At 40.2% G+C, this 27,243-nt stretch overlaps 4 protein-coding genes and 1 non-coding gene across 9 annotated transcripts; 4 read left to right on the forward strand and 1 right to left on the reverse strand.

The window, feature by feature from the left end:
* The first annotated feature begins 2 nt into the window (after positions 1-2).
* On the forward strand, positions 3-5,298 carry LOC143901836 (5-taurinomethyluridine-[tRNA] synthase subunit MTO1, mitochondrial). Of its 3 annotated transcripts, XM_077414435.1 has the most exons (12): positions 3-176; positions 286-419; positions 511-636; positions 1,714-1,966; positions 2,091-2,390; positions 2,485-2,661; positions 2,848-3,255; positions 3,576-3,748; positions 4,033-4,482; positions 4,657-4,760; positions 4,894-4,954; positions 5,152-5,298. In XM_077414435.1, exons 4-12 carry the CDS (start codon positions 1,753-1,755, stop codon positions 5,254-5,256), a joined length of 1,992 nt encoding a protein of 663 aa, XP_077270561.1. In that variant the 5' UTR covers positions 3-176; positions 286-419; positions 511-636; positions 1,714-1,752; the 3' UTR covers positions 5,257-5,298. The 3 variants fall into 3 exon arrangements, with proteins under 3 accessions (XP_077270561.1, XP_077270560.1, XP_077270559.1); XM_077414434.1 differs by lacking the exon at positions 286-419; XM_077414433.1 differs by lacking the exons at positions 286-419; positions 511-636 and having other exon boundaries at positions 4-176.
* On the forward strand, positions 718-1,335 carry LOC143901723 (MKRN2 opposite strand protein-like). Its single transcript, XM_077414181.1, has one exon. It carries the CDS (start codon positions 718-720, stop codon positions 1,333-1,335), a length of 618 nt encoding a protein of 205 aa, XP_077270307.1.
* A 910-nt stretch (positions 5,299-6,208) lies between the features above and the next one.
* On the forward strand, positions 6,209-6,279 carry LOC143901871 (small nucleolar RNA U18). Its single transcript, XR_013258200.1, has one exon. It is a non-coding gene; the product is annotated as a small nucleolar RNA U18 (small nucleolar RNA).
* A 1,716-nt stretch (positions 6,280-7,995) lies between these two features.
* On the forward strand, positions 7,996-11,106 carry Wds (WD repeat-containing protein wds). The gene is made up of 8 exons (XM_077414180.1): positions 7,996-8,209; positions 8,641-8,737; positions 8,827-8,990; positions 9,261-9,350; positions 9,586-9,725; positions 9,829-10,060; positions 10,157-10,244; positions 10,651-11,106. Exons 1-8 carry the CDS (start codon positions 8,120-8,122, stop codon positions 10,749-10,751), a joined length of 1,002 nt encoding a protein of 333 aa, XP_077270306.1. The 5' UTR covers positions 7,996-8,119; the 3' UTR covers positions 10,752-11,106.
* A 515-nt stretch (positions 11,107-11,621) lies between these two features.
* Positions 11,622-26,481, reverse strand: LOC143901721 (DNA-dependent protein kinase catalytic subunit). 3 transcript variants are annotated; one of them, XM_077414178.1, is made up of 15 exons: positions 26,198-26,481; positions 25,620-25,825; positions 25,184-25,355; positions 24,999-25,114; positions 24,522-24,905; positions 24,182-24,360; positions 23,829-24,079; positions 22,187-23,657; positions 21,241-22,093; positions 16,804-20,963; positions 16,157-16,721; positions 13,545-15,884; positions 12,750-13,458; positions 12,218-12,423; positions 11,622-12,137 (listed from the first exon to the last, which is right to left on the reverse strand). In XM_077414178.1, exons 1-15 carry the CDS (start codon positions 26,322-26,324, stop codon positions 12,060-12,062), a joined length of 11,817 nt encoding a protein of 3,938 aa, XP_077270304.1. In that variant the 5' UTR covers positions 26,325-26,481; the 3' UTR covers positions 11,622-12,059. The 3 variants fall into 3 exon arrangements, with proteins under 3 accessions (XP_077270304.1, XP_077270302.1, XP_077270305.1); XM_077414176.1 differs by having other exon boundaries at positions 21,241-22,105; XM_077414179.1 differs by lacking the exons at positions 25,620-25,825; positions 26,198-26,481 and having other exon boundaries at positions 21,241-22,105; positions 24,522-24,834; positions 25,184-25,325.
* Positions 26,482-27,243: the final 762 nt, after the last annotated feature.

A 27,243-nucleotide genomic window follows, 5' to 3' on the forward strand; every position in this document is an offset into this window, starting at 1 on the left:
ATGTGTAGCGTAACCGGGAGCCGATCTCTGTCTGCGACGAAAAATCTCGTAATTATAATTGTTGTAACTCGTTGGACGTGTGACACACGCGTTCCTGACGTCGATCCTCTCGTTGCGAGGAAGACACTTCTTTCGATGACACCCACGCAAACCGCGGTTGCACGCGTGCCCGTCGTGTGAGTACGTTGGGAAGTTTTAAGTTTAAGGTTAAATGACCCGGTTTTTCCATCCGATTGTTTTGATAACGCGAGATGATTAGCGCAATATATCTTGCTTCGATTGCAGCTAATACGTGGACGTGAGATATTTCCACCGTGCGCGCGGCGCGGTCGACTTTTTACATTGATGTCATTTAGGTTAGGTTAGGTCAGATTAGGTTAGGATTACACGATCTCGCTACGTTAACACCTGTGTTATGTGTGCGTACGCAAACTTGTTTTATACATATACTTTGCGTTATCGCTGATATTTTTTTACACTTTTCGTATCTTTCTGCTTTCTCGTTTCCAGTACGAGCATTGTAAAGTGAAACGAAAAGAATGGCCAAGGCCGACGGAGTCGATCCCACGTGACAGTTCTCTCGTCCTCTTTGACAGGAATGAAAGTGTCTCTAGGAAGATGGAATTAAATTTTCAAGTAATTTCTTTAAATCGAATTAAATTTTGTTGAATGAACACCCAAGTGAGATTTGAGCGCGGTACCGCTCTTTGGGGAAACATGAATAACGATCCAGGCGTCGTCTGTTTTCGTCATTGCTCGACGAAGAGTGTATTCTGCCGGCGTGTACCGGCGACGTGTCCGGTGTGCTCGTCGCAAATGCAGAACTTCGTCGTGGATCCGTTTTGCGTTCCGTATCCGTTTGCGAATGCCACGCACAATCCGACCAGTGTCGTAATTCGGCCCTCGCGAGGCAGCTTCCTCGACGATTACGATGTGACCAGTGACGATCTACATATCGGGATAGTTGATTCTGCCGGCGTTGTCCTGGAGTTCGACAGAGAGGGACTGATAGCGAATGACGCGGTCAGGTGGACCGATTGCGTCGCCTTGGAAGTCGTGCCGGCAGCCTGGACCGCCCGATGGGACGAGACGTTGTCGTTCATGTCGAAGGATCCCAAGTGGAAATCCGTTAACTATAACGCCATCAATATGAACTGTTTCAACTTTGTTCTGGAATTTTTTAATAATCTGGGATACGCGGATCTGAAATTTGCGAGCAAGGAAGATCTGTGCGAGCGATTAATGTTATTGAAAATGCACACTGCATGCCGATACGTTTCGTTGTACAGAACCTTGAAGGATCAGGAATATCTGCTGTCGGATCATCACGCTTGATACCTCCCTCTGTCATTTTTTACTTGTATTATGTTATTTGTAATTTGTGCAATAAAAACATTCGTGTTTGTACGTCTGTCTTTTCGTTAATTACCGGACAAATTTTTTTTTGCTGAAAGAAAGCGTAAGACTGAGAAAAAAATTATGAAATTTTTATAATATTTATAGAGATAAATGTTATATGAGATAAGCTAAAATAATTTTTTTTTTTACTGAAAAAGATGATTAGGCATATTTGATGATGAATATATCAACGTATAGATAAGCCATAATTAATGAGTATTTAATCAAGTTATAACAAGACGGTGATACAAAATATTCGATTTCATTACAATATTTTTTTCTCTGATATTTAAGAACGGTCAAATATCTTTGCAGGGAGTGAAATACGGACGAAAGGCGTAACATTGAGACAAAATGATTTGTACAAGGATCAGATCGTCTCTGTTAAACCGGTGGTGCGATGGACGGTCCGGACAGAAACGCTTATTAAGGAAACTAATAGATAAGAATGAAAGCAAATTTGACGTGATCGTTGTTGGTGGCGGTCATGCTGGAACCGAGGCGTCTGCTGCTGCTGTCAGGATGGGTGCAAAAACACTATTGGTTACACAGAAAAAAAGTACCATAGGTACGCGTATACTTCAAGTTAACAATGGCATGCTGAAATTTATATTGCTGCATTTGAAACGCATCTTTGATCGAAGTAAAATTGTGTGATCTAGCGTGACAGTTGAATACGATTACATTTGCAGGAGAGATGTCGTGTAATCCGTCCTTTGGTGGTATTGGAAAGGGTCATCTGATGCGAGAAGTGGATGCCTTGGATGGAGTATGCTGTCGGATATGTGATATTTCGGGGATACACTATAAAGTCTTGAACAAGCGCAAGGGACCAGCGGTATGGGGTCTCAGAGCTCAAATCGACAGAGCATTGTACAAGAAACATCTTCAAGCGGAACTCTTCAATATGCCCGGATTACATATTTACGAATCCTCTGTGGAAGATCTGATTTTGGAGAACGAGCCTACGTCCTGCGAAGGAGTGATTCTTAGTATGTCTTGAACTTTTATAATAGGATAGGAAGAAGAATTGAGATTTTTGAATTTAACTAAAAATAATTAAAATGTGAACGATTAAATTTGCAGAAGATGGAACGAAGATATTTGGTGACGCGGTAGTTATAACTACAGGAACTTTTTTGAAAGGCCAGATAAACATCGGATTAGAGAAAAGGCCTGCAGGTAGAATGAACGATGATTCCAGCATTGGTTTGGCAAATACGCTCGACCGGCTTGGTTTTCGAATAGGAAGATTGAAAACTGGTAAGAATAATGTTCTGTGCAATATAGACCTAATTAATTCGTGTAATGTGCTATTTAATGGATATATTTCATATTTAGTGTTTTAATTAATGCATATATTGATTAGAGTTTGAAATTTTAATTATACATTAATTATATATAACAACATATTATAACATATTATAGTTAACATATACGTATTTTTAGGCACTCCGCCAAGGTTGGAGAAAGAGAGCATTGACTTTACCAAATGTTCGAAATCTCTGCCGGACGAGTCTCCCATACCGTTCTCGTTTATGAGCGATGACGTATGGCTACCGCCTGACAAGCAAGTACTAACGTACCTGACGCATACAAATGAAAATGTCGCAAAGATCATTAAGGATAATATGCACTGTAATTTACACGTAACGGAGGAGATATCGGGCCCGCGGTATTGCCCGAGCATAGAGAGTAAGATTCTGCGATTCAAAACACTTCAACATCAGATCTGGCTGGAGCCGGAAGGTCTGGACTCGCCGTTGATTTACCCAAGTGGATTGTCGTGCACTCTGCCGGAAGATAAGCAGGTGGAACTCGTTAAATGTATCCCCGGATTAGAAAACGCTCGTCTAGGTAACCTTTTTTTAGAATGAACTATCTTTCATTAATTTTGGAAATCCACCGCATTTAATTACTCGTGCGTGAACAATTTTATTCACCTGTTTTTTTTTGTTGAGAAATTAAGATTGGAAGTGGACGACTTGTGTCTGGGGGGTGTTTTTGTTACTCAATTTTTATATTATTTTGATATGTTACTAAGATATCTACAATTAAGCTTAAGTCATAGTAATAGGGCACTTATATTTCTATTATGATTTTATATTATAAAAGATTTTATATTATAAAATCTTTCCAACTCCCTCTTATATATACTTGCATCTACGTTTAAATAGCCAAGCCTGGTTACGGTGTCGAGTACGACTACATAGACCCCAGAGAATTGACCACTCAATTGGAGACGAAAAAAATTCCGGGACTGTTCCTCGCCGGGCAAATAAACGGTACCACCGGCTACGAAGAAGCGGCTGCACAAGGTATCGTCGCGGGTGTTAACGCGGCCGCTAAGGTGATTGACGTTATGTAGAAAATACTTATAAATTGACGTTTCTCAATCTAAAGAAAAGAAAAACAAATTTCAAGTTTATATGACTTTCCATTAAAAATCACGTGAATTAAGAAGCATAAAATTTCGCTTGGACGATTTGGCTTGTCCAGTCAGCCCTTTCATTTCACGATTGTAAATCAAACTTGTCTCAAAAAATGAATTTTTTATTGCCAATTGAAAAGCTAACATATAGGCACGTTTTTAAATACGTTTTACATTTTGAACAAATCTCTGTGCATGTCCAGGTGTTTAAGAAACCGCCGCTTCTGATAAGTCGAACCGAGGGATACATTGGCGTCCTCATCGATGATTTGACGACGGAGGGTACCACGGAACCGTACAGAATGTTCACCAGCAGATCGGAGTTTCGATTGAGCTTACGTCCCGATAACGCTGACCAGAGATTAACGGAGAAGGGTTACACAGTAGGCTGCGTTTCTCGCGAGAGAATCGAGAACACGCGAAAGTTTCTTCGTAAAATGCAGGAAGCTGTACAGATACTCAAGAGCGATGTGCGGTCGTGCAACAAGTGGCGACGGTTGTTGAATTTGAAGAGCTCTAAATCTGTTGGACACAAGTCGGCATTCGAAATGATATCTATGACGACCGAGGAAGTCACATTTGCACAAATGTTGACTCTGTTGCCGCAGTTAAACCATCTGGCTGGAGATCCTGGTCTGACGAGAAGACTAGAGGTTTGCGAATTAATGATCGAACATATTGTCGTACCTTGTAAGAGAAAATATTTGTGCGATTTAAAGTAAAGCGCTTTTATAAGCGAAATGGAAATTTCAGCAATTTCACTCAAACGTATTTAACAAATACATTTGTCAATATTTTTAAAGCACTGGCAACGATTCGGCTTTCAGATAGAGACGAAATATGAATATGTTGTCGCGGATCAGCAGGAGCAAGTAAATGACATCAGGAGAAACGAGCAAATGACTATACCCGCCGACATCGACTACAACAGGTGAGGATCGAAGATTTACTTCGTTGATTGATTATTCAGTTGTTGCATGATAAAATTCATAAGAAAGATAATGGTCAAAATGTTACTAAGGGAAGTATGACATTACTAACCACTCGTTTTATTTTTTTTATAGTCCTGACTTAAATCTATCTACCGAAGATCGAGAGAAACTTTCGAAACATCTTCCACGCACGGTAAATTCTTTCGTTAACGGTAGCTCTCCCGTAAAAGCATAATTCTTTTCCTTTCTTGTTTCAATCCCAATAGTATTTGCTGCTATTAAAGTGTAATTATTTCCACATAAGTCGGCATTTGTTTCTTCAATCAAGTCAATTGTTTGTATCAACAGCTTTTGCATTAACAATCTATATTAATGAGATTTATCTTGCAGATCGCAGCGGCTAATAAAATCTCAGGTGTGACACCTTCGGCTATACTAAGGTTACTTTATTATATTAGATATCATTCCAACGAGAATGTTGCGAGAGCACAGTAATGTATTATAGTAGCGAAAAATAAATGATAATGATTTTCACGATGCGTGGCCAACATTTCTCAACAAATGCAAGATTATACGATCAGGAATTTAATCAAATTAATTAAGTATTGATGAGATAAATTGTGGATACCTCGAACAATGTAATCGGAACACTTAAATAAGCCTGAAATGACTTTAATATTCTAAAAAGAGGATAGTTTAAAAAGTAAAAAAGAATTAATGTACTTGTTACGTTATAATGTCATTATTAGCACAAATAGTAAACATGTACATCTAACTTCGACTAAATTCCATTTAATTTAACCGGCGATTAATTCAACTATCAAAATTGCAGGAAAGTTTTCAGCTAAAGTGATTCGTCGTTCCTGATCTTTCTTTCCTTGTGTCAAAAAATAAAAAATTAATTCTATATTAATAAAATAATACGAAGTAAGATTTATTTGTTATAAATTTTCGTTTGGTAGGTTAATCGCTGATTAAATTAAATTAAAATCATACGGAAATACGTAAGCAGGAAGACTTAAGTATTGAGCGAATTAATTGGCCAATTACAGTCGAGAATTGAAGACGTAAAGCCAGTAAAGCTACCAACTCTCAACTGTGATTGGTTGGTTTACCACCGAAGTCATTGAAGTCATGAAGATAAGAAGGAGAGTGGGAGCTTTCCGTACAAGAAGTAGCACCGACTTTCTTTTGCGTTCCATTTCCTTTGCGACCGTTCGAGGTTAGAGACGCGTCACGGTGCTGGTCCATTTCTTTCGCGTGAAAAGAAACCGCGGGAGAAACGCAAGATGGTAAGAAACTTTTACTTTCTCTACGTTCGTCGATACGTCGCTCAGCTCTGCGTTTTTCTCCGCTGATTCCAACACTCCATTTCCGATTATTCGCTCGTTACAAAGATTGCAGTTTGCTGGCCACGTTCCCGGCCACGTGTTTTATTTCGTTTATCTAAATGATGAAACTTATTGGTCCGTGTTTCTGATTTATCAGTGATTAATCTTACAACCATTTCTGAGAAAATATTTTATAATGCAATTTATATATATAGTGCGTTAAGCGATTGTGAAATTATTATAAATGTATTTTTTGTTTCTCAGGTTAAATTTATGCGAAAAATGGAAATGATGCATTGCGCTTGTTGCACCATTTGCGAATTTGAAAACTCTTCAGAAACCTGAGATCAAGTATAAGTCGACCACTTTCACGCAGAACAACTTGTCACGTCCCATTCTTCAAAATGACCATTGTAAATTGGTCTGTAGGATACCCACAAAGACTTTGGAGAGTTCTTAGGTATAATTATCTTACAAACTATTATCGTAAATAAATTTGTGCAAAAATTTATATAGTTTCTCTGCTTCGACATCTCTTAATTATGATGATAACAGGTCCGTGTTACTGAGTACGATGATTATTATAATCCTTTTTTCTGATTTCTTATTTCAATCTTTTATTTCATCCAATTAACCTTAAAATGTATAGTTTACTGAAAAAGAAATTATGCAATTGCAGGGAGGAAAGCTAATGTATGGAAACTATTGATTATATATATATATATATATTCATTTAATCTACGTCGCAGCCAAAACAAACTTGCAATACTGATTGCAAAGAAACACCAATGTGAGAAGAATTTTTTTTTGTGTGAAATGTGATACAGTAAGTAATATGGCGTTTTCATTAATCTTAACATTATTTCGTTAAATTTAGACACTAAATTCTAAATCTCTTATATCGTTACATATTGTATCTTTATTATTAATCAATTTAAAAGTATAAGTTTGATACGTTTCTCATAAAACCGAATTGATATTGTGTCAACCCTTTCAAATTAATATTTAATATTTCTTAATTTCAATTTAATAATTCTTAATCGTGATGATATTAGTGGTCCGTGTTACTGAATGACAGTGATTATTACCATTAACTGACTTGTTACAAACTTAATTTTATCTTGCAGTCATTTAATCGTATGATTTTTAACGAAGAATTGCATTACAGGATAATAAGCTGCTCCAAAATGACGTTATCAAATCTGATGGGCGCAGTGCAAATATGATGCGTTCGATGCGTATGTAACTACGTTCAAATGCGAAGATATTTTCGATGCCTTCTGTACATAAAATGAAGAAATTGGATCCGTTGATCGACACCCAAATCACCCATTACGATCCATGTAATAAGGAGAAGAATCATAAATTTATTATTCACATTTTGTTATGCTTTGTAATTATAACGTGTATTATGTATATTTATATTTGTTAAAAAATAAAGTACAGTTTGATAAATATTAAAAAAATATGATCTAACCATATTTATAAATAATTTTGATTATTAAAGTTATATTAAAATTATGGCCTTATATATTTTGATTCTAACATAAAATATGCAGAATTGCTTTAGAATTTGTTATAAATCGTGAACGTAAGTAACATAATTTCTCTGATGCATTTACAAATTTTTATTTCAATTTGTGATTTGTATAATTACAATTATTTTATATTTTGTTATATATCATGGTCCTTAAATAAAATAATCTTTATGAAGCACGCATAAAAAGAGAAAGGATTCGCAATGGCCATATTTCTCTCTCTCTCTCTCACACTCACATGAAAGAAGAGGAGACCGCAAGAACGCAGATCGTCCAATCAGACCGCTTACCACGATTTCGCCGAAGCGAAGCACCTTCGGTCGATTTTCATGGCCAACGCAATAGCAGAGAGAGAGAGAGAGAGAGAGAAATCTCAACCGGAGTCAGCCATTCTATAGTCTTTAGGCTTACGGGTGCTTACGGGTCGGATCCGGATGTCGTGCTCTCGACGCCGCGTTTCTGAACTTTGTTAATAAACAATTGACAAATATGGTACCTCTCGGCCCATCGCCGGGACACCAAACGTCCGTCAATAATTCTTCCAGCGCGGCTGCCAGCGGGACGAAAAACGCGATATTGGTAATGTGTACACATATATTAGAATTTACACATGGTAAAGAGTATGTACAGGTTAAACTCGCGGCTAACACGCCGGTTAGTTCGGTCAATCGAGTCACGAACGTTAGACGAAGCGATATACACGTGGGAATGACACAGATCATTCTGATTATTATAAACAAATTCTCTTAGATATCTGCGAAATTTTAAACTGGAGCAAAACCTTCCGCGTTTTTTTTTTTTTTTTTCACTTTTTACCTTCAAATAATTTCTGTATAATCCCAGCTCGATCATACAGCTTCACGCTTTTCAAGCTGCTTCAGTTTTCGGCTACGTATGTTTCAAACAGCGGATCCACGGTCAAATTTTGACTATCGTTCGAGCAGTGTTACTTTGTAGCTCAGTGAAATGGATGCGGGAGTACATCTGTATCTTTGCTTTTCCTTTTACAGAAGTCCAACTATACGCTAAAGTATACCTTGGCGGGTCACACTAAGGCAGTATCGTCCGTCAAGTTCAGTCCCAATGGAGAGTGGCTGGCCAGTTCGGGTAATTGTGGATTCTTTGGAGATCTGTGATTTGAGATACGCTAACTGACAAAATTAACGATTTTTTAACGCGCATTACTGATTTTTCAGCTGCCGATAAGCTTATCAAAATTTGGGGCGCTTACGACGGAAAGTTTGAGAAGACTATAGCTGGCCACAAGCTCGGTATTTCTGATGTAGCGTGGTCTAGTGATAGCAGATTGCTGGTATCAGCTTCTGACGATAAGACCTTGAAAATATGGGAATTGAGTTCTGTAAGTAATCCATTGTAGTAGTTTATTGTGATTGGAAGAAAATAAACGTTAACGCTAATTTTGAGGCTTCAAATATTTTTCTGGCTATATTGAAAGTAGATCGTCGAAAACTTTTCAGTCGTCGACATTGAATATTTCGATAACGTCAAGCTTGAAATTAAAGTTTCAATTTTATATCTTTATATAGGATAAAATTAAAGATTTTTTTTTAACAATATATATTGCATATAACATTTCTCGATGTATTAATCTTAGAATCTTACTTTTCAGGGTAAATGTTTAAAAACGTTGAAAGGTCACAGTAATTATGTTTTCTGTTGTAACTTCAACCCACAATCCAACCTCATAGTTTCTGGTTCCGTAAGTAACATATAAATTAGTTACACACATGTTCTCTCGTTCTTTATTGATTATACGTAAAAATGATCCTTTCAAATCAATTTAGAATCTCATCAAAATATAAATTTTTATGAGAATCAACTTGGTCAGGTTTTCTATTAAATATTAAATTAGTACTATATATTATGTATGCGATTACAAAAAGGATAATCAGATCCTGAGCAAGGTAAAATTAAAAAAAAATTCGTTTTTTCAGTTCGACGAAAGTGTGCGGATTTGGGATGTAAGGAGCGGGAAATGTCTTAAAACCTTGCCGGCACATTCAGATCCTGTGAGCGCGGTACACTTCAATAGGGATGGTTCTTTAATCGTTTCGAGTAGTTATGACGGATTATGGTAAGTATACAACATCAAAAGAACAGTGGCCCCATATCTTCTCTGGAAATTTATTTACATTTAGATGTAATATTGATATCACATATTTACACGTAATTTGCAGTCGAATTTGGGATACTGCGTCAGGTCAGTGTCTGAAAACCCTGATAGATGACGACAATCCTCCAGTGTCGTTTGTCAAATTTTCGCCGAACGGTAAATACATCTTGGCAGCAACGCTGGACAACACATTGAAACTGTGGGATTACAGTAAAGGGAAATGTCTGAAAACGTACAGCGGCCACAAAAACGAGAAATATTGCATCTTCGCGAACTTCTCTGTAACGGGTGGAAAAGTGCGTATTTTGATTAATATATCAAATGTGTTATGATTAAGACGTGGAGGCAATAGACTCTGAAAATTGTTTTAACGTCTTTTTTTCTGCCCACAGTGGATTGTATCCGGTTCTGAAGATCACATGGTGTACATTTGGAATCTGCAGACGAAAGAAATAGTACAAAAGCTACAGGGGCATACAGGTAAGCATATGTTCATTTAAAAAAAAGAGAAATTATTGAGTGAAAATAAAATTGAATCTTTGGATCTTTATGTGAATATAAACAGTGAATCACTCATAGTGTTAATGATCAATATCTCAAAATATGCATCCTATGAAAAAATTGTTTAGACAAAACTTTTCAAAAAAACATTTTTAGAGAAGATATTTAGATATTAGATTTCTTTTTTATCTAAATTGCACTGGTGGAAATATGTGGGATATATGTGTGTATATATACACCTGTATACTTGAAAAAATATACTTTCCAGTACGATAAAAAGAAATCTAAATATGTTCTCTAAATAAATTATATATTTTTCACAATTCTCTCGAATTTTCCGCTGTATTAATTATTCACTGACAGCGTGCATGTGCCTCGTTTTTAGATGTTGTACTTTGCACAACGTGTCATCCAACGGACAACATTATAGCTTCGGCCGCCCTCGAGAATGACAAAACTATCAAACTATGGAAAAGCGATACATAAGGATACACAATAAGCAATACACATTTTGTAAATTCATCGCTGTTACTATTTGCTGTACAAATCTCGTGTGTTTTTATGTTAAAGAAAGAACGATTACATTGTAAAGCATAGATCATAGACATTAGATATAAAGTAAAATGCTATTTTGTATCAGAATAATATTTTATTATTGACAGTGTTACACGAGCTTTTAGCTTAGAGTTAATTAATTTCGATACGCTAGCGACTGCATTTACTATTAAGAATAGATTAGAGATAGTTGACTTTGACTGAGCAGTATTTATAATTCAAATCTTATCGTGATTGTACAAAATTATGTTTAAAAGTAGTAAATTGACCGGTATTATCATTCACACACAGTGTATGAAAGTATGACATACATATTATTGGGGGTTCAATACCAATGATTCCTTTAATTCCGCGTAAGTCTCGGAAACTTCCACGAGAGGTTGTATAGATCTGAGATATACGTGAATTCATAAATTATAAATTATAAATATATATATTTATATATTCTATTTTTTAAACAAAACAGATAATGATACGAACGATTCAACCAAACATAGTTTCTTTGGATTAATTAATAAAAAAATAGTAGTTTTTTTTAATATTTTAAAACAAAATTTTCTGTTAAATCAATCGCGATTTTCTAAAGGTGATTCGATGATTTGCGAAGTAATTAAGTCAAAAATCTAAAATTAATATTCGATCTCCTGTATTAGTTTTTCTTTTTAAAGTGATATACCCAATTATATGCAGTTTTTAACAATTTATTTAGTACATTTAACATTTACAAAATCTAATATATATATATATATATATATATATATATATATATATAAACTTTGTCTATCTCTTAAAAAGAAAATATATAAGAAAAAATATTTTATTATATATGCAATGAATTAGCAAAGCTAGAAATGTATACTGACTTTCAGTATAAGGAACATATAAATGCCTCTAATATTTTAACATCATAACAGTTTTCTGCATAGTTCTAACTTGTCAAACATATCCTGTACAGTCCTGAATAGTAATAGCCATTTGCTAAGTCTATTACATTTGGTGTATATAAACTATATAATGCAGAAAATATTTTATTTATGTTAATAAACAGAATTATATCTTCATTATATATAAATTGTCCATGATTTGAATTTATCCAATTAATATTGCGATAGTCTCTTATCTTATTTAACGTAAATACACAAAATAAGTTTTGTTCAAATTTTTTGGTATACGTGATTTTTTTTAAATCATTGATATCTCACATGTAATGTTCACATATTTCATGAATATCGCACAGCATCACAGCCAAGATTGCCACTTTTCGTACATGCGGCCCAAGATATTCAGGTCTTTCGCTTGATCCAACAAACAGTCCACCTGAAACATGGCCGATCATTTAATGTCGAGGAATAAAAAGAAATTTTCAGTAAAGTAGGTATTCTCAGTATCAAAATTACCTGTTCTGCAGGTGTCAAGCGATCGCTCCTTACATCTGCCCGTGGTCGTTTGAGCCCGTCATTGCCGGTGACGATTGCGTGATACCTCGCAAAGTAGTCATCGTCATGAGCTTCTTTTAATTGTTCCAACGTGATGACTGACGGATGAATTCCGTTTAATTTCTTCGCAACTATCTCAATATTCCTTTTGGATGACCATGTTAAATCTGCAAATCATAAGATATATGCATATTTAATTCATCTCAGTTTGTCCACTCACATTACATACAGAATAACTATTTAGCTTTAGCAACTTTGATATTGTAATTCTGTACATACATATAAAGTGTGTTACAATGGTATCCTATAAATATATATTTATGTACATATATATGATTCCTTTTTTAATATATATCTTCTAAATAGTTCCTAATTTTTATAACATATTTACAGTAAGCATATTTTACCGAATCGGATTCGATGACGTGTATCGGATCGACCGTGGTAAAATTCCAGAATATCTTTGCATAGCAAATTGTGTGTTCTTTTATACCTGCATCAATATCTTCGTCGTCGTTCCTCGTTATTTCACCGTCGTTGATGCTCAACGACCGGTGGACGGGTTTGTGGACGAAAATGTCCATGCAAGCGAGGATCGGGCCTCGATCGTCGCGCAGAGCTCGCATCGTATGGGTCATGATCGTCGCCAGGAGGTCTCGCTCCGTGAAGGGTCGCAGCAGCTCGAGGATCTGCGGTGTCAGACGGAACGGCACGAGTTCTGGTATCGGTGCGCGTACGCCGCTGCCGAAAGCGTGGCCAAAGTCGATGCCCAGACAACGTCCAGTTGCGATGTGTACCAGGGTGTTCTGTAGGTGACGATCGCCGATTCCTGCGAGCCAGTGCGCCGCGCACATGGTCGCGTAACTTGCGACGAAGTTACGTCGCAGCGTGACGAAACATTCTGGGGACGGGCTGATCATGTTAAACGCGTCACGTAGAGCCGTTGGCCTCGTCTTGCTAATCAAGCGCTTCATGTACTCCGTGACCTCCTGTTGACTATACTTGGACAGGGATACCTTGTACCGATCGGTGATCCGCTGTTTCGTAGGCGCTGCGTCCTTTATCCATTTCGCGTACCGTATGCAGATCTCCGTGAGCCGATTCTTCTCGTTATTCGACAGAGTGAACTTTACTAGATCGTCTAAGGATTTCGTGTCCTCGATCCATTGAATGAGACCAAACGAGCTTGACAGTGGAATGACCTGCGAAAGGAAAGCTCATATGTTACAGTAGCGAAGACATGTGAACGGTATTTAAATTGGAGAATAACACATCACACATATATCACCTCGTACGTGTCGATGGCCAAGCGCCTCTGTCTGCAGCCGGGGTCGTTGCGCAACGTTCTGTTCATGGTGGAATACAGCTGCTGCAGGCCCCGGTCGATCGTCAGATCCTCGCCGAATTTCACCAGAAACTTGTACTCCCTGCCGTTGTCGCCCATCATGCCAATGCGAATCGGTTTGCGCAGCGATTGCATGACCTCCACCTGCGGTTCGAACCGCGCGATCCTCACGTGGTAGCGCGGCACGGGTTCCCTGTCGCCGGTGTATTGTCCGGGTATCTCGATACCGCCGCCGCTACGACCAACGTACTCGTGCAAGAACGGACTGTAATCCTTTAGCTTACTCTCGTATCTCGTGCTCTTCCGGAAGGACTTGTTCAACCGCTCCTTAAGTCTTCGTATCCCATCTCGCGCGGTGTCGCGATTATTAGGATCCAAGGCTCTTATTTCACACTCGTAATCCGCAATCTCCTTATTAAAGATAACACCCGGTCGCGGGTTCTTCCCTTCTGCTACGCTGGAATTCGGATAGACTTTCCGCAACAGCGATTCGATGGCTGTCGCTTTTCCTCGGGACAGATCCCTCATCGCCTCGTCGAGATAGTGTTTCAGATACAGTTTCGGTTGCGCTACGTACTCTATCGCCCGCAAGAACCGCTCGTACTCTTCCGCTTTGTCACGCAGGAGTGAACGTATCCGCTGGACTTTCTCGTCCTGAAGAATACCAGGGTTTCTCTCGACGGTAAGATGATAGGTGTAGGCGATCGCGTCGGGATAACTCTGGGCGAGCCTCTCGACGATCGATATGATTGCGGTCGAGATCGACGCTGTTCCCAGGTGGGAAAAGAGCAGGTCTCGCCAACGCAGGAACAGCCACGGTCGCAGCTTGGCGCATTCTTGGACGAACCTCGCTCGTGTCTCGTCGTTCTGCAGTCGCTTGGATCTCAGCAAGCAGGGAAAGTAGTGCGTAGCTTCGAGATAATCGTGACTCATAGATCTCAGAGTGGACGACATAAATTTTTGAAAGATCTCATCGTTCTCCGCGTCAGTACTCATCAGTCTACTGTAACAATGTCTGGCTAGAGCGCAATAGTGTTCGCCGACGCTAGCAATAGTCGGATTCTCGCAGCAAGATTGCAATTTGTTCAAACTGTAGCTCAGCAAATGTTCCCGGATGTCATCCAGGTCGGTACTCGTCGTTCCTATGTCCTTATGTAAGATGGTGTTGCTCGCCAATGTGCTGGCGAACGCGTCGTTCTCCCTGCTCAAGGATTCGATCTTCGAAGCCATCGTGCCGATATGCTCTTTGATGGCAGTGCTCGTGTCAGGGTCGAGCTCCTCGCTCTTCAACAGTTCATGCGAGCTTTCCCAAGAAGCGGTATAATAGTTCATTTTCTTGGACACGTCCATCTCGACATCGGCGCACAGACACTTGATTCTAGCCTGAAGCCACGCTAATGATAGCTTCGGACGACGGACGTCATCCTCCTCACCGACCATTTCACTTATATAATTCAGATACTTATTTGCATGTTTCAAGTGTTCCTCGGCGATATATCGATGTTTTTGACTCAACGCTGCGTCGATGATGTTCAATCGGAGCTGATAATTGTTTTGGTATAGCTTCTTATTTTTCCGTCTTCTGCAATCGTCCTGAAACAACATCGAAGAATATGCTCGATAGGCAGCTAATTTGTTCCATTGTATGAGGTTGTCTCGAATCGTGGGTGTTTTCCTCGACCAGAAATTCAACAGCGTCGTCATTTTGTCCTTTCTGTTTGCGCATCGAAGAACCTTGAGCGAAGCATCTAGATCGTTCATGACTTGCAACTTAAATAATTTGCGTATTCCTAGCTCGGTGCTGAGGGGATTCAACCCAACCCATTGCTTTCCTGTCATATCTAAAAGATCATTTAACAGATCGGTCGCCTTTTTCACAGATCGGTCGTCCGTTTTCAGTAGAAATATCACCAGATTTTCGCCTGTCGCGGGCATAAGATGCTGCAATTTGTTTTGATCGCCCGTCCACGACTGGATAGTCCTCATATCGTTGCTGTTCGATGCCCAGTCTCTGTTTTCCAACATATGTACATAGGCATCGCAAGCATACGGAATCATCCAGTCCTTCCATGCGTCGTTCCAGATATCGCTTAGGTTTCCGTTTTCAGCACGGCCTTTCACGAGCCGGTCGATCGCCGACCAGTCACACAAATTGTTCGCGGCCTCAAGTAATCCTTGCAAACAGTGCTCCTTAATCGACGGATCCTCTGTTTGTTCGTAAGCACTCGCGAACGCATCCTTTGCTCGAATCCAGTCGCCGTCCACTTCCGCGAGAGCCGCTTCCTAAGCATAAAATGCGCAGAGAATGATGAATAACGTCATTTTTATACTCCGAGCAACATGGATTTTTTGACAACAAATTCGGTTTCATCAGAAAATGTTATCATGTTTCAGAAATTAGATTAATTTTTTTTTAAAGAGGGTTAGGAAAACTTTTCTCCAAATGGGAAGAACGTATTGAAATCAACAAAGTCAATAATTCTGTTCTGATCAATGAAAGATTATTGCGAAATTATCTCGTATCCAAATTAATTTGATAAACTTGTGAAAATTACCTGTACATTCTGACCGAAAGCTTGTCGTCCTCGAAAGATGCTCAGAACGACGTCGACGTCATTCAGTGATTTATAGAGAGACGCCAATTGCGTCCACTTCATGGTCTCCTCATTGCGAATGTCATCGTCGTGTCTTCGCATTCTCTTACTCGATGTGGGTCCCGAGTCATCGTCCCGCGCATCAGGTAGTAAACTGAGTTCCAGGAGAAGAGTACCGAGAGCGTTCAAATGATTCGCCTTAGACGTCTTCACTATGTCTCGTGGATCGCAGTCGGCGACTGTAGGAGCGTCCCGACTCAACCGTAGCAACGTCTCTAAAACAACAGCGTTGAAAGAGCTGTCTCTCTCGCACGAGTCGTGCAGGATTCGCTTCAGACTCTCCACGATGGTCCGACGAAAATCATCCCTCCTCTCCCTCTCGATCACTTCTCCAATCAGTGAATAGAACAGGGACACGGTCACATCTTTGCAGATCAGCCGATCCAATTTGATCAACTGTTGAAGTGGTACGATCAAACTCGCATGAGATATCTCGATGTCGGGAAAATATCCGATCCTATAGTTTCTGAAGTGAAGAAAAACATTAGCACATATCAAAATTACTTAAAATCAATCTAAAAAAAAACATCAAGCCAAGTCGATCTTACCTGTACAATTTCACGCTGCTTCTCTGCCTGATGCTTTCTTGCTTTATCTTTTCTGCTCGTTCCACGTTTTTTAGTATTTGCTGGTTGCGGATGATGTTCGAGACGTCCGAGGTGTTCGCCAGAATCCTGGTGAATCTCTCGTGCCCCGTCTGCGGCGGTCTTCTCGACGAGGATGCGATTGACCCTCGATCAAATCCAGTGTCGTCCGACGAAATATCGAGCGTCGTGGCCACATCCGCGGCATCGTCGTCCTCGAGAAAAGTCGGCGTAAACTGCAGATCCTGCGTCGCGCGCAGCCTCGCAGGGACACGGTTCGAGAAACGTGAATGAGAGAACGTAAGAGTCGTGTAGGTCCCATATAAATCGTTGTCGACGCTCTGAGAGAAGGTGCTGTAGCTCATCTGGGAAGCGAGCGAGTCGACGAACATTGGCGTCACGCAGCTCAGGTTTCGCCTCCGCCAGGAAACGGTTATCTTATGCTCCTTGAACTCACAGTTGTTCTGCAGGGGCTCGTCGAACATCTTCCTGTTGTAGTCTATTGATTTGGTGGCCAGCTGCAACATCAGCAAGGTCACGAAGGGTGCGAATGCGTCCTCGTTCGTTGTCATCTGCGACGAATGCATAGCCAGAAGCGCAATTAATCGTTCCTTCGAGCTATTCGTGTCCAGGCTCGTCTCCTCCGTCCAGAACTTCAGTATTCTGTCCTGCAGATCGGAAGACGGGTCCAGCAGACCAGCTAGAAGATTTTGCACGCTGACGGACAACAGATTCCGTACAGTCGCGTCGTCGTCCGCAATGTCCGCCGAATATCTCTTATGAATCCTCATGAGTATGTCGTAAACCAATTCCCGGTGCTCCGTAATATTGTCCTTGATATATGGCAGCGTCAGTTCCACGTAGGGCAGCAGATTCGTCGGCGAGACGATTGCTACCATGTCGCGGACGATTTGCAATGCTATTTTTTCGCAAGACGACTCCCGGTTCATCAGAATCCTTTGAAGCTCCATGTGACACAGATTGTTTACAATCTCTTCCGCGCTCATCTTCCACATCGCTAACGCAAATATCTCCAGGCAGTAGGCTCTCTCCAGACATTTGGCCATAGCGTTGATCGTGACGTTGATGTAATCCTTGGCCACCTCGGGATAAGTTCGGCAGAGAACAGCGACGCGTTTCACCTGCTTGGTCATATAGACCTCGGTTATGTTTGCGGAAACAGAACCGAGGATAGCGAAGATCTTGTCCTTCACCTCGCGTTTCTTGCTCTCTCTTTCAGTCTCGTTGCATCTGCCGTTGTCCAGAGAACGCAGGTACAAGCCGAGACACTCACAGCACTGCAGAGGCGTCTCGTCTGTATTCCGATCGCTTAACGGCCTCAGCAGAAAGTCGACGATGTCGTTCCCAGTGACGATTTCTTCCTCCATGCCGTTGTTGAGAAGCACTAGAATGAGATACACCGCGGCCGCCGGCGAAGATATCATTTTTCGTTTTAGGACTTCTTCCGGCACTCGCAAGCAGCTGCGCCACTTCTCCACCATGATCTTCATCAGGTTCAAATTGTAGTCGTACACGCGACGATTATTGTTGGCTCTTAATACCTTTTCGACAAACACTTTAAAGAGTCTTTGTGTCTCTTTTTTGTCATTCTCGGTGCTCAGCACGGTCACGTCGTCCCAATTCAGCAGTATCTCCAGAACGTCTGTAATGATGTAGTTCAAATCATATCGTTCCAAATAATCAGCGATAGCCCTGATAATCCGTTCCATAGTAGATAATCCCAGCACAGCCCTGGCATAGGGCTTGAATACCTCATCTGCGGTGTTTGAAATGACCTGAAGTATAAACAGTTGAATATTCTTATTATTTTTTGAATTCAAGCCTCGGAGGAAACGATTGAGCCACTCGGGCGGCTTCTGAAGATGTTTGTCATTGCTCAACCCGAATGTTTTTCTGATATGCCGTAATAGGACACAAATATATGGCATGCACTCGTGCTCGTTAAAATCGCTGCTCTGTAAGGCGATGCTCGTCGCACCGTGTGCGCGAAGCGGATCGGAATCAATGGAATTCGTCGTCGAGGCGTGACGACGAAAATCGGACGGCAACACGACGCATTTGTTGAAGTCGTAGGCATTAATGTCCTCGCTCAATGTGCAGGACGACAGATCGTAGCTATGAACGTAGGCGTATCTGTGCGTACGCTGTCCATCCCTGTCTTCCGCGGATTTGATGTTAACGGTGATCTCGCGGGTGTTCGGATACTCCTCGAAGATCTGACCAAGTTGGTACTGCGTGTCACAATCTATAATATTCTGCCAGAGTTTTCTCTCGGCACTCTCGCCAAACGCCGCACCGTAGAAACGCTCCTCCTTCTTCAGGCTCACGATTGCTAGCCAGCAATTGTATGCGGAGCAGTGCAGCAAACGCGTGAACTCCTTACAATCTGGCCGCGTTATTCTCAGGGACCGGATATTTAGAGCGTCGTTATTTAGCTTTTTATAAAGATCTTTGTTGATTAGGAATTGGTTATTCTGCGCGATCGCATCTTCTTCGATTTTATCGTTCGCATCTATTTTGTCCTCGCCCACCCGGGCAAACATGACCGCTACCAACTGAAAGTATCCAATCTTCGATACGATTATCTGCTTGATCGCATCATCATTGTCGACGATACGTAAATCAGCAATCTTGATCAGATCTTGGATATTTTTCTCAAAGAAACGCTCGATCGCGATTGCGTCGCAAAACTTGAACGCTGGCAAGAGAAATTTGTTCAGAATGTCGAGTCTTTCGTTCTCGGGAGTGTTCATATCCATGAACGCATTGTAGGTCTGTTGCAGCGATTCTAGAACGTGTTCAAAGGTCGCTTCATAGTACCCGTGCAGATGTTCCTCAAGTTTCTCGTTCTCGAAGAGACGTTTGCCGGTACCGGCAGCAAAGTGTATCACGCACTCGAGCATTATTATCGACCTGGTCGTCGACAACAGCACCAGCAACGTCTCGAAGCAATCGATCACCTTCATGGCGTTTACGTTTGTCTCGGAGAGATTTGAGCACAGCAATCTTCCGTCGTCTTTTAGAGTCCGCAAGCTTCTCTGCAAGTTTTGGCGATCCACATCTGTCACATCTGTCAGGCAAATAAAGAAATTTTTAAGAATCTTCGTCTTGTACTCGAGATTATTGTTTATCAACTCATTCCGAATCCACTGGTAGAATTCCTGATTCTGCATAATCTCCGTGGGCTTTGATTTCAGATGCACCACGATGCTGTAAATATTCATCAGCCTCTCTTTACGACTGTTCACATTACAGACGGCGTTATTCAGATAAGAGAATTGCTGCAGAATTACATTGAGTATAGCGTCAATGTCAACCTGCAGCTCACGCCTGTGACGTTTCAGGAACAGCAACAGATCCTCGGTCCATTTCAATAGGAAGGATGGATCGTCACGTGACGTATCAAAGATGTGCTTCATTGCGCCCACATTCGTCAACATAAATTTGAAAATCACACTCTTGAACGTGTTCAGAAAGTGTTCGCCGTGCGTGATTATTGTGCAGTCCACACTAGTTACCGGGGCATTGTTGGATATCCATTGCACCAGTTTCTCGGTCATCGACCGAGTGTCTTCGCCTATTATCAGCGGATTCTCGATCGTCGACGAGAGTAGCGAGAACTGAAATTCCATCAGAGTTCGCAAGTACTCGATCATTCGCGCTCTCAAGTCCTTGCAGACCAATTCTCCGATTCGTTCGCTCACCAAAAACTTGAAAATCCGCTCAACTACGTTATCACCGTTCGTGAAAGCGCTTGTTTCTAAGACCGTTGGATCGAGCATATCGCATCGCTTTAACAAGATCAGACCCTTAACGTGTTGAATCAGATCATCGCAGAAGTCGTTTTGCGCGACATTACATAGATTGAGAAGCTTCGTGATGTGTTCCCGAACGAAACTTAAAAGATGCTTCTTGAAGATACCTGGTAGAGCATAGTTGTATCTTGATCTCATAGAGTTTAACAAAGCCTCCAAGATGTGTGGCAATTTATCTGTCATCTCAATATTCTTCATATCAAAACCGACCGCTCGTGGATGCATTATACATCTAATCGTTAACTCAGACAACGAGTCATCCCATAATGATTCCCGTAAAACGTTGATCTGAAAAATAAATAACTGTAAAAGTTTATTGCAAAGCTATTTCTCAACAAACATGTCACATTAATAGACATTAGAAAAACAGAGAGTTTATCAAATAAATCCTAAAGTACAATATAATCACCTACTTTCCAATTAATGATTGATCACTTATTCATGATCAATATTCATATTTTATCTCAATTCTTTTTATTATTCATTAATTTGATTGTTCAATAAATCTTGATTAAATTTAGCAAGATAAATTAATAGTAATCGAGTAATAATGGAGACAACTCACGTCGATGTTCAGTAGCACTTGTATAAAGTTAAATGTGGTCATCAGAGCTTTGCACTGTAGCGCCTGCAGCTGTTCGAGTTCTCTAGACTTCATTGTTGTCTCAGATGTTCCCGCCGAAGGCACCGCGATTACTCGGCAGAATTGGCGAGCAAAACTGCGAATACAGAGGAAGATCGTTTGCTCCACATCGTCGGTGGGAAAGAGCATTTCTACCGACAACAATTTCTTGTCTATCAACCACACGTAACAATCCAGAGCTTTCAACAACGATGTCACGTTATCGGTCGTGGAAGTATCCTTCACACCTGATTCTAAGCCTTTCAAGATGATATCGTTCAGTCGATTTATCCCATGAGTCTCAACGAAATTCTGCGTCATCTTCTGCGCACAACTGCCGACGTACTGCGATAAGTTGACGTACAGCTCCATGCATTTCGCACGGCAATGTTCGTCGACAGTTCCGCATTGCGACAGCAACCAGTACAGAGCAGAGATCAGGGTTGCGTCATCGAACTCGTGCGGCTTTCGACGCTTGAGGACACCAGCCGTGTTCAGAAGATCCGCCTTGAGCTTAGGTTTCATTACTCTCTCGATGTGGGACAGCGCGTTCGTAATTGACGGATCGTTGCATCCATCTAAGCTGCGGACAAAACAGTAAAATATCTCCAACCAGTAGATCGACACCGTGTCATCATCCTCGCGCAGTATCACGTAGAGATGATTGAAGGCTACGGCTGCAGCTACGCGTTTACGCGTTGACGGGTGCAATGCGAGATTGTTGATCCTTCCAATGATTTGACTCACATGCGAAATTGTTCTCGTGTCCGACGAGGTGCTGATGGATGACGCTTGCCTGATGGACAGACTAATTCATTAATTATTCTGAGATTGAGACGTTTGCTCTTAAAAAAAATAATATCATAAAGTCGATTTCGCGTTGAGATACCTTGTGAATTCTGCCAGACACATGCCGGAGAACTCGCGTAAAGCCGGATTCGAATCATCGGTTAAACCGTCGAACAGCGCATCGATCACCAGAGACATTGACGTGGACCTGGAGCTCAGCCAGCGCATCAGTTGCATTGCCAATGGATGGAAGAGACCGTACACGACCTCGTCGGGGTCACAACCGAGAGCGACTACAGCCCGACACAGAGTGCCGTGGAGAGCAGCGTAGGGATTCTTCGGGCCGAGATATCGCGCCGTTGAGCCGAGAAAGAGAGTCACCATCGAGTGCAGAACTTCGCAAGCCGCGATCTTGGTGCGTCGGTCGCTGGAGTCGCGCGCCAGCGCAATTATTCGCGGCAGCATCCGATCGAAATAAATGACCGGTCGCGCGTCCGGCAGCGACAGGTTGTACTTGAGTAAATTCTTGTGATCCCAGGACGCCCCGGTGCTGCGAGAAGCACGCTCGTGCACGAAGCTCATCAGCAGATCGTGATCGAGTGATCCGAGGAACAGCAGAACTCGTCGCTGGAAGTTTCGCAGAGTACACTCGGTGTCGATCACGTCTACGCGCTTCACGCGCTTCCTCGCCGTCGTTAAGTCCTGTGAGAGCTCGACGGAGCTCTCCGTGCTACGCAAGTACGGCTCCAGGTACGCGACGATCTCGCGCAACAGTTCGTTCGTTCGCTCATCTCGCTCCCGTTTCTGTGCAGTTGTCGACGTCGTCCATGTCTCCAGAGTAGCGAGCGCGGTGTACGCGAGTTCCAGGTTACTCAGGCCGACGGTGAACGCAATCTTGAACGCCGGCAGTGTGCGCGATAGCGCGTCCTCGATGTACGCGAAGGGCGCATCCAAGATCAAATAGAGACACGCGATCAATAGTTCGTTAGAGAACGCGGGTATTAAATCGAGAGTGTGACACAAGTAATTAGATAGAAGCTCTTTCGTCCGTTGCAACTCTGCATTTTTCTCCTCTTCCTCCTCCTCTGATATATGAGCAAGGATTTTCATACCGGTCCGAATCAGTTTGTAGAAGCCGGATATCAGCGGATATCTGTATGACAATCGGACGACTTCGTAGAGAAATCTGTGCACGGTGTTGCCGAACTGTAGCTCTGACGCGTCGATCACGTCCACGTAAAGGTCCACGAGATTCGCGAACACGCGGAAATCCGCCTGATTCACGGCGCTCTGGGTAAGGGCCACGTCGGACAGCACGGTGTCCTCGTTCTTTCGTTTCACTTGTATGTTCAACCGGTTGATCAACGCGATGCACACGTCCAACATGGTGTTCGCTACGTATTGCGCCAGCTCCTCGTGTCCGCGATAGTTATCGGCGTTCAACAACTCCGTCCATAGTGGCAGATAGTTCTTGTAGCATACCGGCAATTGTGACAGATTGTTCAGCTCTCGTTGCAGCTCCGCGTCGAGCGCCAACGTGTGCGAGCAACTCCACGCAACGCCGTCGTAAACTGGACGCAAAGATGAGATTTAATACATCGCATATCGTGACTATTATTATCTTTATGTAATTACTCTTTGGGTAATTCAAAGTGAGAAATGTTATTGCATATCTTGGGTAAAACTTTCTTTGTAAATTATCTAAATATAGTTAATCGTTAAAGAAAGATCAATTTACTTACCTATAGTATCGAGATATCGCTGCAGCAGACCTTTATTGACGGTCGCGAGATTGCTGATAGTCCTGGTCAATGTGTAAACACCGACCTTATTAGATATTGTTAAATCGGGAAATCTTTTGATCGTATAAATACTAAGCTTTACGATGACATTAATTTTTTCAATTGTAACGTCAGTCATGTGACACAGTATTTCCGAGAGCGCTTCCTGATAACAACAGACGTTCTCTATGTGCGTCGAATGGCTATGCTCACTTAAAAAAGAACAAATAAAAAAATTATTCGCCATTTTCTTACTAATAATATAAAAAAATTTCAATATAATTCTAATACAAGTTATTTAAAATTTTATTTACCTGGCACAAAGAGGAAGCGCGTAACTGGTTATATCGGAATACATAGATCTTAAATTGGATTCATCCAGATGCGTTTTGCATGGCGCAGCCATTTGACTGAAGCCATAAACGACTAATCGCAATGTGCTTAAATCTAAGTTAGTATTTTTGAGTTCTGTATGAAAATAGTCCAAAAAATACTGAAACCAAAAATATATCATAAATTACAAAACTGAAATTAATTGAAGAATACTATATATTTTTAATCTATTGAAGCCTGCTCCCTTGAGATTCAGTTCACTTAGTAAGTTTTTCCTTCGTCGCGAATAAAAAATCGTCTTATATATCTCGTTTATCTTACTTTTAAGTCGCTCTTTTCACTATTTTGATCTGTGAGAATCTGTCCGATAATTCGATAAAATCTTTTCAATGCGTGCCGTCCGCTAACACCGTAAGTAGTCGTTTCGAGCGATAAGCTCCGGAGGGTATCGTGCCAGGACTTGTAATCAGGATACAGCAGGTCTTGAAACAGATTCATATGACGATTTAGAAGCTTAATCGCTGATCCCATTACTGTTCTTTTTTCCTTATTAGCCCTTTGCTGTTCACTTGAATGGCTAAAGTTCTTAATCCACTCGTAAAATTCCTTCTTTATGTTGTCCGGTGGTTCCACACTGTCCAACATGTCCGCAAAGGAATCGAAATACATATAGAAGTCAGTGTGTACTTTGGTATTAAAATCATACTGCACATAAAATTATAATATCATATAAATTGTTTCCAAAAATTAATAAATTGTCTCACAGTTAAATTTATAGATCATTACTACTGACTTTACCTCGTAAGACGCATCCAACTTCATTTGTTTGAAAATATTGAAACATTTTTGTGGCAAGCAGATACCTACATTATGCTTGATTATTTTAGCGAGTACGCAAAATATCAATCTTCTTTCTGCAAGAAAATTTATGAGATATTACGATACATTCCGCACATAATTCTAATGAAATCCAATGTTCTTACCATTTCGTAAGAAGTTTTTAATATAAGGTATGTTAGTAAACGTCTTGATTGTCTTGGCAAGCTTCAAGCTTGCATTACCTTCAAATAATTCTATCAATTTTGTAAATACATCACAAGCGGCTTTTTTGATATAAAGATTACATTTTACAGTCAGTGCAAACTGACACACATCCTACAACATATAACAGAAATATTGTTATAATTGAATTATGAGATTTATATAAAAATGCAGCATCATATTTTTTTTTTACATCTACTTCAAAATTCAGCATCATATTTTTTTTACATCTACTTCAAAATATTATTTTTAAAAATAGATGTAACATTATACAAGCTCTTTCTAATCATTAGATATCATTGATACTACCGATCACTATCTTCAATCTCTATCAATCAATATTCATATAATACACAAATATCAAATACAATGTAATACCTTAATTTTACGAATATACCGTACAAAGCATGGAGTGGTATAAAAATTTTCGACAAAAAATTGTAGAAAATGAAATGCTTCTTTCACCGCTGTATCAGGGGACTTATTTGTTTGTTTATTTGTTTTTGTCTGTCTTTCAATTTCGGATTTGAGAAACAATAGCACGCAATATCTTTCGTCTTCAAGTATGCTGCATACAGCTGATTCTAAAAATACAGACAAATTATCACCTAGTCAATTAAAATAGATAAAGTATATATGTGTGTGTACATGATACAATTCAATTGTTATATTGTAGTACAATCAGAAGAAAACGGAGTCTTAAGTAAAAGAGCCATCTTTTAACACGGATCGTAATAAAAAATTATAGAACATTTTCAAAGGCTTGAAAATTCGAATAAATTCATTTGCTCATATCGACGTTTTCGAAAAAATTGACTGTAAAAAAATGGTCAAAACGGTCTCTCGTTCAAATTATTGTGGCAGTGAGAACGAGAGGCGTCTCCATTTTTACAAACGATAAGATTTGGTTGTGGGATATCATAGACCATTGTTTTTGTGTATTGATTCATATTTACCACGCTGTTCGAGCGAAACAATTGCGAGGGATCTCTGACCGTCCTTAAAGATACTCGGCAAGATTTCGAAATCTTGGGTGCGCACAGCCCGTTTGAATCTATCCACGAAGGATCGATACGAATCCATTCTTCACCTCTTCTTCTTCTTCTTCTTCAGATCTATCCAGACATCCTGGCACTGAACTAACTAAACTGCATTCCTCTTCTTGTTTGAAGTATCAGTTACCTCGTTACCTGATATGCGCAACCGCTGTTATCATCGGCATGCATCGGCATGTTATGATAGGTTGGAATACTTGGAATATCGCCCAGTTGACAAATTGAACTAGAGACCTCTCGTGGAGAGTTGTTAGGACTCGGTAGTTTTCTATCGTAATTTTCGCTCTTTCTCTATCGATAATAGAAGATTTACGTTGCGCGGATGTATGTATGTATAAAAATATATATATATATATATATATATATATATATATATATATATATATATGACTGATATCTGGCTACTTGTCTATTTTATTTATTATATTTCCATTTGCATCATATTAGTATCTGATTTAATATAAATTTTATTTCATTTTGATTTTTTGATCCTTTTTTGTTACAAAAGTACTCATCGATATGCGTATAATATAATATAAAGAGAAAAATCCTCTGTGTGTTAATCATATTATATTGATTAAAAAAATTTAAATTTTAAAGTCAATTTTGGATCGGAAGAAATGTGTATGATAAAAAAATAATTAGACTTTTAAATGCTTTTAGCGATTTTTTTATAAAATGGCAAAAAAAGGAGATCTATATTATATGATGTTTTAAATCAATCTGGCATTCGAAGAATTCATGAAACTTGATAGATAGGTGAATTTTTCCAATAAAAGCATTAAATGTTTAAATAATGAACAGATTTTGCTCGGTTTCTGCCAACAATCTGCTGCGACACAATCTGTGATAACAATATATATATATATATATATCTGATATCGCAACAGAGCAACAGATTTGGTATATTAATTATAATGAATATATATAATGATATATCTGTGTCC

Source organism: Temnothorax americanus, unplaced genomic scaffold (genome assembly GCF_048541705.1).
Source record: "Temnothorax americanus isolate GAGA-0224 unplaced genomic scaffold, ASM4854170v1 Scaffold36, whole genome shotgun sequence".
NCBI lineage: Eukaryota > Metazoa > Arthropoda > Insecta > Hymenoptera > Formicidae > Temnothorax > Temnothorax americanus.

Coding starts and splice junctions, on each gene's coding strand:
- LOC143901723 (XM_077414181.1), top strand. CDS start 718: ATGAATAACGATCCAGGCGTCGTCTGTTTTCGTCATTGCTCGACGAAG.
- LOC143901836 (XM_077414435.1), top strand. CDS start 1,753: ATGATTTGTACAAGGATCAGATCGTCTCTGTTAAACCGGTGGTGCGAT. Junction 2,391..2,484: donor CTGCGAAGGAGTGATTCTTA/GTATGTCTTGAA, acceptor TTAAATTTGCAG/AAGATGGAACGAAGATATTT. Junction 4,483..4,656: donor GTCTGACGAGAAGACTAGAG/GTTTGCGAATTA, acceptor TTCGGCTTTCAG/ATAGAGACGAAATATGAATA.
- Wds (XM_077414180.1), top strand. CDS start 8,120: ATGGTACCTCTCGGCCCATCGCCGGGACACCAAACGTCCGTCAATAAT. Junction 8,210..8,640: donor GGACGAAAAACGCGATATTG/GTAATGTGTACA, acceptor TTCCTTTTACAG/AAGTCCAACTATACGCTAAA. Junction 10,061..10,156: donor TCTCTGTAACGGGTGGAAAA/GTGCGTATTTTG, acceptor TTCTGCCCACAG/TGGATTGTATCCGGTTCTGA.
- LOC143901721 (XM_077414176.1), bottom strand. CDS start 26,324: ATGGATTCGTATCGATCCTTCGTGGATAGATTCAAACGGGCTGTGCGC. Junction 24,080..24,181: donor GCGCTTCCTCTTTGTGCCAG/GTAAATAAAATT, acceptor TTCTTTTTTAAG/TGAGCATAGCCATTCGACGC. Junction 16,722..16,803: donor AGCAGCGTGAAATTGTACAG/GTAAGATCGACT, acceptor TCTTCACTTCAG/AAACTATAGGATCGGATATT.